Raw genomic sequence first — 13,392 nt, forward strand, 5'->3', positions numbered from 1 at the left:
CCTTCACCCCAAAACCCAGTTTCCCCACAGCCACAGTTGACATAACCCTCTGCTCACCTGTCTTTGAAGAATCGCCGCAGACCGAATGCCACCAGCTTGAGGACTGCCTCCAACACAAAGACGGTGGTGAACAGGTAGTTGCAGTACTTGAGGGCGGTCTCCAGGGACTGCCAGCAGAAAGAGAGGGTAAAGAATTAAGGCAAAAGCAACATCAAGCACATAACCTGCTGGGGGACTCTCCTGAGTGCCAGGAATTCTCTGGGAGGTGGGGAAGCTGCCCATGATTCTTACGTACTTGAATGTGGAGGCTGCTTACTAAGGGCAAGTACCACCAAGTACCATCAGCCTCCTCTTCTGCCAGTAGCCCCTGCCACCTGGATGGCACCATGTTAATGGCACTGGCATAGCTATCAACCATGAGTGAGACATAAAGGTTAATCCAGTTGCGGATACATGTCATCTCTGATGGGAGGAAACCTTTCTGTGCCTCGGTTTGAGGCAGGCATATGTCATATCTCCTAGCTGTTGGGCTTCTGATTCTTTTATGTGTTGCCCGTTCTCCACCACCGAGGACCAGTGTGAGCAGTGAGAAGCATTTGGTGGCATTTTGTACTGGAATAGTTTGAAGCACTTTTGCAAGATTCTTTAGCAGAGCTGGACAGCAGGCTGGCATGGCTGGACCTGCATTCCAGGGGAAGGAGCTGAGGAGTAAGGAAGAGGAGTGACTTGTTCAGGAACAAATGCCTGACGTGAGGATGACAACAGATAAAGGTTGAGAGTTCCTGCAGAGTAAAACTGAGCACCATCAAGGGCAAGATAAAAACTGGGTAGTTGGGCAAGATGGGCAAGAAATAGAGGAGCCTGACAGTGGATTTGAATGAGGACAGACAAATTCAGTTCCTGAGCTACCTTGGACAGCATCTGCTCAGACAACAGAGCTGTCACCTAAACCAAGGGTCTCCTGATGAGAAAACTGAAATGCCACTGGGCAGATGTCCTGATAAATGCTTTGTCTACACATGGAGGCAGAAAGCTCCTCTGATATGCACAGCATACATTTTTTCCGTCAAAGGCATCTAGAACTTTGCCAGGAACACTGAGAGGTACATGGTCTTCCCCAACCAAAGTATAAAACTTATTTGGCCTTCAAAGCCCTTTACTGGGAATCACCCCCTGCAGCTGAAAGAGGCTCTGCTCAGTGCTTTGGCCCTACTTCTCATATGGAAAAAAAGTGGTTCAGTAAAGACGTCCCATCCCATGATACACAACCAGCCGCTCTAGTCCTCTCAGCTCAGGCCATATGGCAGGGCAATTAGACTGACATTTGGAAATCTGATGCAAAGCCTGAAGCTCCCATGACACTGCTGCTTTCTCCACCCCTCCTGTTAGGATCCAGGGGAACATACAAAGCAGACCAGGCAGCTAAATTTGGGTGACACACATATCCACTTAATAATATAAAGCACAGAGACTTAATTGCACCATGCTTTTTAGGGACCCAACTCTTGTTTAGATGCCTTCTCTCTATTGATTTTAATGGATAACAAGTGTCTGAGTAGGGGCTACCTTTCTGGATACATACAAAACTCCTCACATAACTTTGCCTACTACATTAACTCTTGCAACACTTCAACAGTATTTTTAAGAGACACTCAAGTGTCCTACCTATGCTGGTGAGCAGTGGTCATCAGAGAGCTGTAGCAAAATAACATAATGACTAGAGGCAGGGCTTGTGTCCATGATCTCACTCACCACAGGCTGGTTGTAGTGCTCCAAGGACATAGTGACCACGTTGAGGCAGATGATGAAAGTGATGAAGATGTCCAGATAGTGGCTGGTGCAGACCGAATGAATAAGGAGGCGTATGGGGCAGTAGGTAGCATAGTACGGCAAACGCTGCGCCTCTTCAGTGGAAAGAGGGAGATGGGCAGAGTTAGGAAGAAATTGGAAGAAAGAGAGAAATGGGTAAGAAACACTGAGGAGGGAGCAAGCATAAGAGTGGTGTGATAGGTGTTGAAAAAAAAGGAAATGAAGGTGGGAGAGAGAAAGGACAGAAAAGGATAGGTAAAAGATAGGGGACATAGAAAGGAGGGGAAAATTGCAAAAAAGAGGAACGTAGAAGTGGGGGGAAAAGTAAGTGGAAAAAAGAAAAAGAATGCTAGAAGGAAAATCTGTTAGTCTATGTTTGTGGAAATGGTGCTAAATCAGCATTTCATGCCTCAACAAATTAAGATCACAAATGATAAAAGGGAGCAGATGGTTCCAGGAGAGGCCCCAGGGTGTCACAGGACAGAGAGGAAAAACTGGAGCAGAGGAAGGGAAAGCATGCCCACAGGCTGTGAATGGAAGAAAACCATCAGTCTGGGGTAGTAGGGATGATTTCCAGGGGCAAGTATGCTTTTGCAATTTTTGTCTAAAGGTAATAAAGAAGAGGACAGAAACACCAGGAAGAGGTCTTGCTTCACCACAGAGGGTCTGGGACCCCAAAGAGTGACACTGCAACACTGATGGAAAGAGCCAGGAACAAAACACAGGGGTCTTCCTCTTTTTCCCCCCCTCCCTCTTCTTTAAATTTGGGTTTAAACACAAAGGATGGTCTGTCCAGGTCTTCCCCCAAACACCAGCTGGGTTGCAGGAAGCCCAGGTGGGACTATCCCAAGCCCAGGAGTTGTACTGATGCGTGCACATCCTGTCTTGACAGTGCACGCCAGCACGTGCACAGGGGTATTTTTGGTACACATTATCTCCCAAGGGGCAGGGTGCTAAAACCCCAGCCACTTCCCCAGAGTCCCAGCAGACCTTGTCAGCCACCCTTCTTCCCCAGACCACCCCGGTGAGACGCGTAGTGACACAGCAGTGGCGCGGGGAGGAAGGCTGAGAGCGCGGCCACAAGCGATGCATTTCAGAGACCAGGCCGTCAGGAAAGAAAAAGAAGAGGAGAAGGTTTTTCTCAGAAAACCTTGGCCTACGAACCGACCAAACACTTAGGCTGTGCCTTACTCCTTCGCTTCTTCTCCAGGCGGCGCAGGCGTTTCTCCTCCCGCCGGCGCGCCTCCTCAGCCTCCTGGTGCTGCCGACACTTGTGGAAGTTCTCCACCACCACCCCCACAAACATGTTGAGCACAAAGAAGCTGACAATGAGGAGGAAGGAGATGAAGTAGAGGAGCATCCAGGGATTGTTGTTGGTCACAGGCTGGAGGAGGGGGGAGAACAGAGACAGTCAATTGGTTGGATGCTGGTGATATGGAAATGATGGGGGTGGGACCTGCCATGGTGGTTGGCTGCTAGGAAGGTGGGGAAGGGTTATGGAAATTAGGGGAGTGGGCTGGGAAGAGCTGGGGCTACAGGCAAGGCAGTTTGTAATTGGCTGACAGGATTTTGGCATTAGCTGGCAACTGATGGAGCGGGTGTGAGTCAAGGGCAAGGGCCTGCCTGCACAGAGTCACCCACAATTCAGGCACAACCCCAGCCACAGGTTGAGTACAACACCAGTATGTGGTAAAATGGCTGGTCCAGGCACCAGGAACACCTTTGGCTCAAGGGCAAGTAGAGACCACATATCCACACACCACCAAAACAGCAATGAGACCAGAATAGAAATGTCATTCAGGCTTGGAGAGAAAGGAGGCCCTGACCCTGACTGGGTCTCCTGACAAAAAGCCTACAAAGCCAACAGTGGTGCACCCTGTGCAGAGGTTCAGAGGTAAATGGAGCATCATCCCCAAGGTTCAAGCCTGTAGTACTGCATCCCATGGCAAGTGCCTACACTGGACGCTATCAACGTCATTGCCTTAGCAGTAGAGGAATAGGGATGCAGTGGGCAGCAGCTCAACAGTCCCTAATTTACAGTGTATTAAAATAACCATCTATGGGCCAGGAGGGAGCCAGCATGCCCAGAAAGGCACATGGCATTGTTGCTCTGTCATTACAAATAGATAAAGGCCTGCTGTAAGATCCAAACTGAGTAGAGGGTGAGAATTACTACAGACACACACTGCACAGCCACAGCTGCACCTCCCTGCATGGACCAGGCATGACCCTGACCCCTTGCAAATAGGTGAGCAAAGGATTCAGAAGGGCCCTGGAAGGGGCTCTTGGTTTGAGGTAGGTGTATGAAGCAGGACAATAAAGCGTGCTTCTGCCTTACTAGCCCGAGGAAAGCGAAAAAGGTCCTTCCACATAGAATTCTTCGTACCTGCTGGTCAACAGCCACAGCATCTAGTCCATTATACATAATGTTGACCCAGCCATCCTTGGAAGCCAGAACAAAGAGGGACATCAGAGCCTACAACATACAAAGCAAAGCAGATATGAAGCAGGTGCATCTGGCAGTCTGGGAAAAAAAATTGTGGGTTTACACTCTAACACACACAACGTTGAAATACTCTTCCTGCCTGTGTCTCTGCACACATCAAAACCTGCTCCTTCCCCCGTGGAGGAGAAGGAGAGGGGACAGGAAGCCGCGTGCAACCAAACCCACCAGAGGAGAAAGGTTATGAAGAACGTGTGCTTCGCGGCAAGAGGAAAAAGAAAATCAAGCTCTCTGCTGCCACCAATTTTCTTTCCCCTGCAACCTGTAAGCATCATCCTGATACCAACCCACTAGTGACACAGCTTCTGCATAGATACCCATGCCAAATAGCCGCCCCTCCTGGCCCAGGGATCAGGCTTTCCAGGCACTGCATCTGTGCCCTTGGGAGGAGTATATATAGGAGACGACAAACCCTGTGCTGGGTTCCCTTCAGAGACAGGGACTGTGGGTACACTCACCTGTCCCAGGTTGTCGAAGTTATACTTGTGGTGCACCCACTTGTAGTTGGCAGCCACACAATCGGACCGGTTGGTGATGTTCCTGATGTCGACTCCCAGGCAGTGGTAGAACTTGCCCTTGAAGAGCTGCAGGAGGGGAGCGACCCCATCAGGCCCTTTCCCCACAGGGTTCCCCCATGCTCCCTGGGATGTGCAGAAGCTCCTGAGATGGCAGGTGGGCTGAAAGCCAGGTGGAGCACGACAGGTAGGGAGGACCACTAATGCAACATAGAGCACAGGCTCAAACATACCTAAGGAGCCAGGGCCACCCTCGTAAACCCATACCTGGCTTTTCAGCCTCCTCCATTGCCCCAAGCCAGCAGTGACTGTAAGCCCTTACCACGTGACGGCCTTTAGGGCAGCCTTTCTGGGTGCAATTAGAGCCACTGGCCAAAAAGGAAAACAAAACAAAACAAAAATCTTCTCTTCAGTCCCCAAGAGCAATCTACCCTCCCTGCTTCCCAGTTACTGAGAGAGCTAAAGGGAAAAGAAGTTCTCATCTGAGGGTAAAGAACCAGAAAAAACATCCCCTGCTTCTCAGATACTTTTTTTCACAAAGCTGCACTGCACTGCTGTGGCTCTTCTGCCCAGGGCTCCTTTCCCCATACGGAAGATACTGGATTGTGCATTTGTACAGATGCATCGGAGCAGACTAAGTATAGCGCATTCCCTGAGATGGAAGTAACGCCCACGCCCTTGCTCCTCTGCAATGCAACAGCTGAAAATAAAGAGGATTAAATAAAAAAATAAAGGAAGGTTGTGGGTGGATTTAGGGCTCGGAGCAAGGGGGAGAAACAAAGCTGACTGGAGGCAGGGTTCGTGTAAGCAGGCGCTGAGCTGCTTGCCCTTGTGGTGTGACAAGGACATGCCCAGCGAGCCCTGTGCTATGCCAGCCCTGGGCTCTCCCTATAACGCTGACCCAAACCCTGATCCAACTCCTGCCAGGTGTGAGCATTAACTCCCATCTTGCACATCCAGCAATAGCTGCACTCGCTGAGCATCTGGCTGTCCTTGCCAAAGGCTGTGGTGGGAGACAGCTCATAGAGGAGGGCAGGTGCAGAAAATGTTCTGGTTTGCTTGTCCCTGCTGCTCTGCTTGGTTCCCTGTGCCTGTTGTAGCACCTGGGGGTACAGGTGCCCATGGTAGGGGTGGGGGCATGGAGGCTGTTTGATGGGCTTTAACAACCTACCTGAACACCCAGGATGCCAAAGATGATGAAGAAAGCGCAGCAGATGAGGACAATGTTTCCTATGGGCTTGAGGGAAGAAATGAGTGTCTCCACCACCAGCTTCAGGCCAGGGGCTCGGCTGATGACTCTGGAAAGGAAGGAAGGGGAGGGATGACAGAAGGATAGGGCAGGGATGTTTGGCCTAAGCTAAACATTTTCAGCAGCAGCAGTCCCCTGCTCTCCCTGTGCAGTGACCCATCAGTTGGGGTCACTCTCCTGTGACCAAAAAGCCTCTTCTGTCCCATGAGTTGGTTGTCCGATAAGGTACCTCCAGGGCCAGAGCCATATGGCTAAGGGGAACCTCCCTGTGGCTTATGGCTTGTCAAAGCACACTTTGCCTAGCACAGCAGTATCTGACCCTAGGACCCTTCCTGGGGGGGCCTGGTGAGAAGAGGGGGCTGAGCAGGGCTTGGTGGGGCTCTGACCGGAGGGGACGTAAGGTGCGCAGCAGCCGGAGGACTCGCAGCACCCCCAGGATTTTGGCACCGCCAGCAGAGGCCACCGAGACCACAATGTCAATGAGAGACACAAAGACCAAGAAGCCATCCAAGATGTTCCAGCTGCTGCGAAGATAAGCCTGATCCCCAAAATACAGGCCCAGAGAGACCACCTGCAAGAGAGGAAAGAGGAGAGTGGGTTAAATGGCTCCTCTCCATGTTGCCGGGTAGAGGGCAGCTGTGGGGAGAGGGGGAGGATAGGGAACAGTTATCAACTCTACATGACACTGAAGTGTCATCTCATCATCTTTTCCTTTCACCTAGGCGGCTATGAGGGAAAACATCTTTGGAGAAAGTGGTGGCACATAACTCCAGAAATAACAGGGCCATGGTGTCTTCTCACCTTTCCTCTGCCTCCCCGAGCAACAGGACACTGTAGGTAACACACAGGAAACCTTTCCCTGCCATATCACAGACCTGGGGCAAGTCTCCCAGTCCAGGGATCACCTGGGAGGTAAAATCGGGCACCCAAACCCATTCTTTGGCTCCTAAGAGGGTGGTTCGATTCTCAGCAGTTCTCAACACCAGCAGGTGCTACAGACATTGCTGGACACCCTGTAAATCATGGCCATAATTTAGGTATGAATTTTAGGAGGTTTAAGTTCAGGCACCCAGTTTTGAGACTGTCTTTACCCAGTTTTGGGACTCTTTCCCAATCACAAGAGGGGAATAACAAAATTTCCCTGTTGTCATAAAGTACTTAGACACCTATTAAATAATTATCTCAACTAACAGCATGTTATTAATATTGTTATTTCCCCCATTCTTGCTCCAGGAGGAAGGGACGAACAGAAATAATAAAAATAGCAATAATTAAAAAAATCTAGAGTATTCACTTCCTTTTGGTATATTACATATACCAAAATAGATATTACATATAGCAAAATATACCAATATATTCGGACATTTGACATTATTACAAAATCCATATCTGGAGGTCAGCTATTCCTCCCTTTGGATTTAAAGCCTCAGATAAACATCCCCTCCGTGCCTTACAAGAGGGGACTCAACCCCAGGCAGTATCTGCCTCTACCAAGGTAGGGGGAAGGACTGGCACACTGAACAGATGGAGAAGGGTGCTGAGCAAACATGAACCATGTTGTTCCTGACAGTGGGAAAAGGCTCTGAGCTGTTCATCTCTGCAGTTACTTACCTTCAGTGTCATCTCGGCTACAAAAATTGCTGTGAAAATGTAGTTGGACACAGTGAGAAAGATTCTCTCCTAGAAAAGAGAAAACAAAACAAAACAAAAAACAAAAACAAAAAACAGAAAAAGGTCTTAAATGTATTTTGACTTCTTCTTGATCTGAAAGTTGGGGAAATAAGAGGGGTGCCTTTGGCAAAGGTCAGTGCTGGGCAGCTTTTAGCTCACACACCTTGGCATAGCCCTGTGCCACAGTTGGGACAGGATCCTACGCAACTCTGCAAGAGCACAGTGGATGGGATTGGCAACACATCCTGCAAATCTGGTTTCAAGGTGCTCTCTGCCCTGTTCTGCCAGTGCTGCTTAGTCCTGACCTGCTGCGCTGACCTGGGACTCCTTCCTGAAGGGTTGCTGAGCACCAGCCACTGGATTGCATATAAATGCAGTGGAGTCTGGGGGTCAGCTAAGGCAGATATGCAGAAATTTCACTTGCAAGCTTGAGCCATCTCAAAGATAGCTCAAAAGCAGCATACATGAATGATGACATGCCATTCCTACAGAATGGAAGTTACTTTTGTCTTTTAGTTCCCAGTCCCTGTCCTTTTTGCCAGTCACCTCTTAACTGCAGGTGTCTGGGGGACTCTTGCTCTCCAAGAGGGGGGGAACTAGGATTACTGTATTATAAAGTGGGTTGCCCCATTATAAGACCCTGCAGGGGAAGCACACACTATGTGAATTACTAATACTTGGGCATTTGAACAGCTGGTGTTTAATACTGAAGTTCTTCCAGAGGTCATACCAGGGGCAGGAACACTTGCAAACCTCTGTCAGAGGTCATGCTAAAAAGCAGGTGAGAGGAAACAGTGCTCACCGTGCTTCTGTGTTCAATCTGCGGTCTCTCTAGGGCTATGGTGATGCAGTTCAGGAAGATGAAGGCCAGCACAACGTAGTCAAAGAGTTTATGAGCAATGATGGTTTGGCAGAGAAGGCGAAACCTGCAAGAGAGTTCCAGTAGGCACCTGTGCCTTGGGGAGAGCAAGGTTAGGAGCTATGAGGACAGAGAATTGAGAGGTCTGGCCAAAACTGAGCTCTGACGTAGCAGCTTTCCTATCACTGATGTCCCTTGCCATGGCAATATCCCAGGGATGGCCCATGGTCACACAAGGAGCCTGGAGCAGAGCAAGGAGCTGATCCATTGCCCCAGTGTCAGAGTGGTTTTCTAACCACTATGGCTCTGTGCTCCTCTCTTGCCTTGTAGAGAAACGGTCAAGTTTCAGTTTTCCTCCGAAACTCACACTTTATACCACCCCAGGGCAAAGAGGCCACATGCTGACAGCTGAGGAGAGGCAGGTAGGTTGGCTGTCATGGGGACCACACTTCTGTCTGCTCTGAAAGACACTGTGCCCATTAGCATAGGTGACACGCAGAGCAAAGAGCTCTCCCTCATGACCTGTAATGAAACCCCCTTCTTTTCAAGGAGTGATACACATGGGTGAGAATACTGTTGGCTGAGGTACATGGATATTTTCTCCTGGTGGGAAGACCCTTTTAGCAGGAAGAATTTATCCCAAATTTCTTTTTTTCAGGCAAGAATTCTTCTAACTTTAGCCTAAAAGGTGTGTTATGACTGCTGATAAGTTGGTACTGGGACTGAAAATGAAGTGGAGACACTGTTCTGGTACCAGGGGAGGAAATATCAGTATTATGGAGTCATTAATAATACATTCGTTCTCCTTTTTGGGTTAATGTTAGTATTCCCTGCCTTGCTTTGCTATAAATATTTATGATTACACAAAAGAAAAATGGGATGCTCCAAAGGGAGGGAAAACCACAATAGCTATTTAGGATTCTCATCCTTCCTTTCATGTCCAGAATCAAGGAAGAGAAGTGGTGTTTGGCTGTAGAAGGGGAGATGGAGGAGACAAAACACATTCCCAGCTGGTAAGTTTAAAGTTACAACCTAACATGCAGCTCAGGGTATGTGGCCAGTACAGCAACAGAATCTGCCACATCTTCTCAACCCTCTCATGGCAAAGCCTGCACAAACCTGTTTTGTGGAGAGAAGAGATATATGGACCAGTCTTCCCGTAACTCACACCAGTCTGGCTTATAGACTTCCATCATCTTCTGGATGCGAAAGCACAGGCTCTGGAGGAATGCAGCAGAAGCAAGTATCACTAGTTACGTTCCCACTTGCCTGAAAGGCACTCTTCCTTTCACACCCGACCCCAAAACACCACTACCTGCTGTTCCCCAGGTGCACCACCTGCCTTTCTTTAAGCCCCCAAATGAGGAAATGGACTCAAAGAGCAACAAGACACTGAAAAGGAGGTAAGAGCTGCTTTGCCAGGGCCTGTTTACCTCTTGGCATCTGGCTTCCTCCCCAGATCATTAGAAATAAAACTGCTGGTGTCCTTTCTAGAGCAGGACATTGTCCGTGATGCCTTCTCAGAGCTTTTGGAGTGGCTCTGTTACATGAGGACAGTGTTTCCTCACTACCTCAGCTAAATGAGAGGCCAGGATAGGACAGCATTCTGTTGGCACTTGGGCTCAGAGGTGATTTAATTTCATACAGTATATATGTTTGCTCAAATTTTTACTGACCCTCCCTCCATTTTTTCCCCACCCTTTGATCTGCTCACAGATTGGGCATTGCAGTCTTCCAAGCTGGCACCACAGAACTCACTTGCCTTGTGTCTTGTGCCTATGCTTCCTGCTCTGATCTGCTGATGTTCACCATGCAAAGCTCTTGCTGCTCACACAACCTGACCTTTCCTAACCTGTAGAAATCACTGGCTTCACTGCTCTGAAATAACAGCCCCCGAACGACCACGCACATGCCTCACATCTGCCTTCCTGCCACCATCCACCCATACGACTGCCTTGCAGGCAGCTTGACAATGTGGTTTGAGCTTGTCTGGGCCTAGAAGGTCCCATCTGCGTTCAGTGTTGTCCTCCAGCTGTACTTAAAGCACCATTGTAAGCTCTCTCATCCACATGGCAGGGAGAGTGAAACTTGAAGATGGATTTGGGGTTTCCCACAGCACTGCAGTGCAACCCAGTGGTTCCCTGGTTCCCTCCACCAAGTACTCACGTAATCTATCTCTTCATCATCCTCTCCCCGTTCCTTGCGGTTGTTCATCTTTGGGAAGATCTCCTTGGCAATACTGGGCATTTTGCCATTGCAGTCCTGATGCTCACTGGCCCCAGATGCTGGTCCCAGCTTATGGGTCACTCTGTGGCCAGACGGGACCGAGGCCAACTCCAGCAGGTCACAGGAGCCTTTGTTGTCCAGGGAGAGTGTCCGGCGGTGATGAAACACCCTTCCTGTCCCATCCAGCTCCCCATCTGCCACCCTGTGCCTTTCCCCAGACAGCAGGGATTCGTGCTCAGCTGAGGGAGGTTTGTGCTTCAGGCTGTGTCCCCGGGCCAGGCTGTTCCAGCTGGAGCGACGGCTCCCCCAGGCCCCATTGCGGCCCCAGGCACCATAGTGGGAACTGCGGGAGCTGGACTGTAAGAGAGCAGGACTGGGACTCAGCGACTCTGGGCACAAGGAGGGAGCATGCGATCCTATTTCAGATCACAGACTTCTCCCTGGGCCCCTAAGCCAGGAGGCTGCCATTTTTCAGCTGTTGAGGAAGTTACATGGTGGGAATTTAGCAGCAATCTCTGTAAATCTGACAATAAATTGATAATGAGTTAGCAATGGTGTTGGCTGTGATTACTTTATAGCACCATCTGTGTGCAAAGCACTTATGGGGAAGGTAAATAATAAAGCCAAAGGCCAGGTGCCTGATGTTGTTACTTACACCAGCACAGAGCAAGAATAAAGCTCTCCAAAAATCTGATTGGCAGCTTTTTACACTGCCCTGGGGCAAAGGATACGGGTGATGGATAATATGACACACCATCTTTGAGTACAGTCTTAGTAAAAGGAAGAAATGAGAGAAACAGGCTTGTTGGTTACAGTCTAGTCCAACCACACCAGCAACTTCTGTAGTATGTGGCTGCCAGCTCTCCCTGTTTAGAAATAGCAGGGGCATGAACCCTTTGAGCGCCAATGCACCCTCCCCAAAGCTGCATGTGTCAGTAGGTAGAAAGCCCAGAAACTGATATTACAAGGTGGACAGGTCTGAGATGCATTGGCTGGACAGCCAGCAGTGCTTGGGGAAGTGCTAAGGGGCAGCAGGACCTGCTACGGGGAGCTCCAGGTCAAGATTTCTCTCTTCATTGTTACAAAAGCTTCCAGAAAATCCATCTGTTATGGGACTTGGCAGTTCAGGCATCACCCAGATAATCCTATGCTCTTAACTCACTCAGGGAATCATTTTGTGTGCTGTGCTCTAGGAAAACAAGGAAATGGCAAGAGGACAAAACATGCGTCGCTCTACAAGGGAGACTGTCTCCTTGGTGTTCCCCCTGTCCCACCAGAAGAATATAAAAGAGCTGAATCCCACACTCAATGGAATATAGATCAATAACCTGGAAGTTTAGATAAATAATGTGAACTGACCTGGCTTGCTAAAGACAGACAATGTGCTTGTGTTAGAAACCTACAGCAGCAGTGCAATCCTCCACAGCAATCCCCAGATGATGGCAGAAAGACAACAGAGTGCTTGGACTTCAAAAGAGGGGTACGACACACATTTCTACTCACTCACTCACCAAAGACCGCTGGTCATATGTCATTCTCCCCAGGGACATCACACTGCTCTTCCGGGAGCCAACAGCAACACGAATCTGGTCAGGCTGCAGGGAGTTGCATGAAGAGTCCCCCCCAGCAGCCACTGATGGGTTGGAAGAGGGCAAGGATGGGTCCAAGTGTCCATTAGGTGTCACAGGAATTGCACAGAGCTTGGGATCTGGGTGGAAAGATGCAGAAAGAAGAAGAAAGAGAAAAGAAGAACATGGGTTCCTCACTATCCAGTGACTGTTTCAATGTCTAAGCTGTTTAGCATGTTAGCAGCAGCTAACAGATTATTAGCTGTTTAGCATCAATCAGCATCGATTCCTTCTGATTTAGGGTGTTGTGGCAAAAGCAGTGCAAGCTGGGAAGACTTTGAAGTATTCTCCTCAGTCCCCAAAACTGACGGCAGCTCTCCTTGGGGCCAGACAGACGAGCAGAGTGCTGGTCAGGCACACTCAGGCTGACAGGCAGAGCAAGAAGCCGAACCCTGGCAGCAAGGGGAGGAGAGTGTGCTTCTGCATGCCAAGAACAGACACCTGCATCTTCAGGTCTGAACAAATATCACCTACTGTCAGACTGACTATTTAAAGCAGTTAGGCTGAGACACTGAGAAAGAGACAAAGACGTGGGAAGACCCACAACTATCCACATATTGGAGTCACGTTTAAATTCCTGCAATCATACTCTTCATCCCATCCATCCTACTACACTGGGCCTCTTCAAATGACTGATCATTGACCTTGAAGATCCAGGACACCTTTGAGGGGTATATTAGGTGCTGTGGATGACCATCCGCATTTGTCAAGATGGATGGAGAGGATGGGGTACTAGATTTTAATGCCTGAAAGGACTGGAACAATCATTTTTGTTTGACCTACTGCATAACGAAGGTCACATATCCTCACCTATACATAGTGAGTGCACCAACAGGCTCTGTAACCTCTTCCCCATCTGCCCTCCTAGGGGTTTGGCTGCCTACATTCAAAGTAAGCTCTGATAGGGTGCAACCATGTAACGCAGGATCAGA

The 13,392-nt window shown here is 49.2% G+C and overlaps 1 protein-coding gene across 2 annotated transcripts in view; it reads right to left on the reverse strand.

Moving 5' to 3' along the window:
• The window catches only part of CACNA1I (calcium voltage-gated channel subunit alpha1 I), a 157,363-nt gene that overhangs the window by 16,496 nt on the left and 127,475 nt on the right, over nucleotides 1-13,392 (reverse strand). For both annotated transcript variants that reach the window (XM_087765188.1, XM_087765187.1), the window contains 12 exons: nucleotides 12,344-12,540; nucleotides 10,773-11,189; nucleotides 9,726-9,826; nucleotides 8,550-8,673; nucleotides 7,688-7,756; nucleotides 6,463-6,647; nucleotides 5,999-6,125; nucleotides 4,771-4,896; nucleotides 4,196-4,285; nucleotides 3,001-3,193; nucleotides 1,753-1,904; nucleotides 58-167 (listed from right to left, as the gene is read on the reverse strand). In XM_087765188.1, coding sequence (XP_087621314.1) covers nucleotides 58-167; nucleotides 1,753-1,904; nucleotides 3,001-3,193; nucleotides 4,196-4,285; nucleotides 4,771-4,896; nucleotides 5,999-6,125; nucleotides 6,463-6,647; nucleotides 7,688-7,756; nucleotides 8,550-8,673; nucleotides 9,726-9,826; nucleotides 10,773-11,189; nucleotides 12,344-12,540 — 1,891 coding nt within the window. The remainder of the gene's footprint in view (nucleotides 1-57; nucleotides 168-1,752; nucleotides 1,905-3,000; nucleotides 3,194-4,195; nucleotides 4,286-4,770; nucleotides 4,897-5,998; nucleotides 6,126-6,462; nucleotides 6,648-7,687; nucleotides 7,757-8,549; nucleotides 8,674-9,725; nucleotides 9,827-10,772; nucleotides 11,190-12,343; nucleotides 12,541-13,392) is intronic.

This window comes from Nipponia nippon, unplaced genomic scaffold (genome assembly GCF_047370975.1).
Source record: "Nipponia nippon isolate SJK-2023a ecotype South Korea unplaced genomic scaffold, ASM4737097v1 scaffold_3, whole genome shotgun sequence".
NCBI classification, from domain to species: Eukaryota; Metazoa; Chordata; class Aves; order Pelecaniformes; family Threskiornithidae; genus Nipponia; species Nipponia nippon.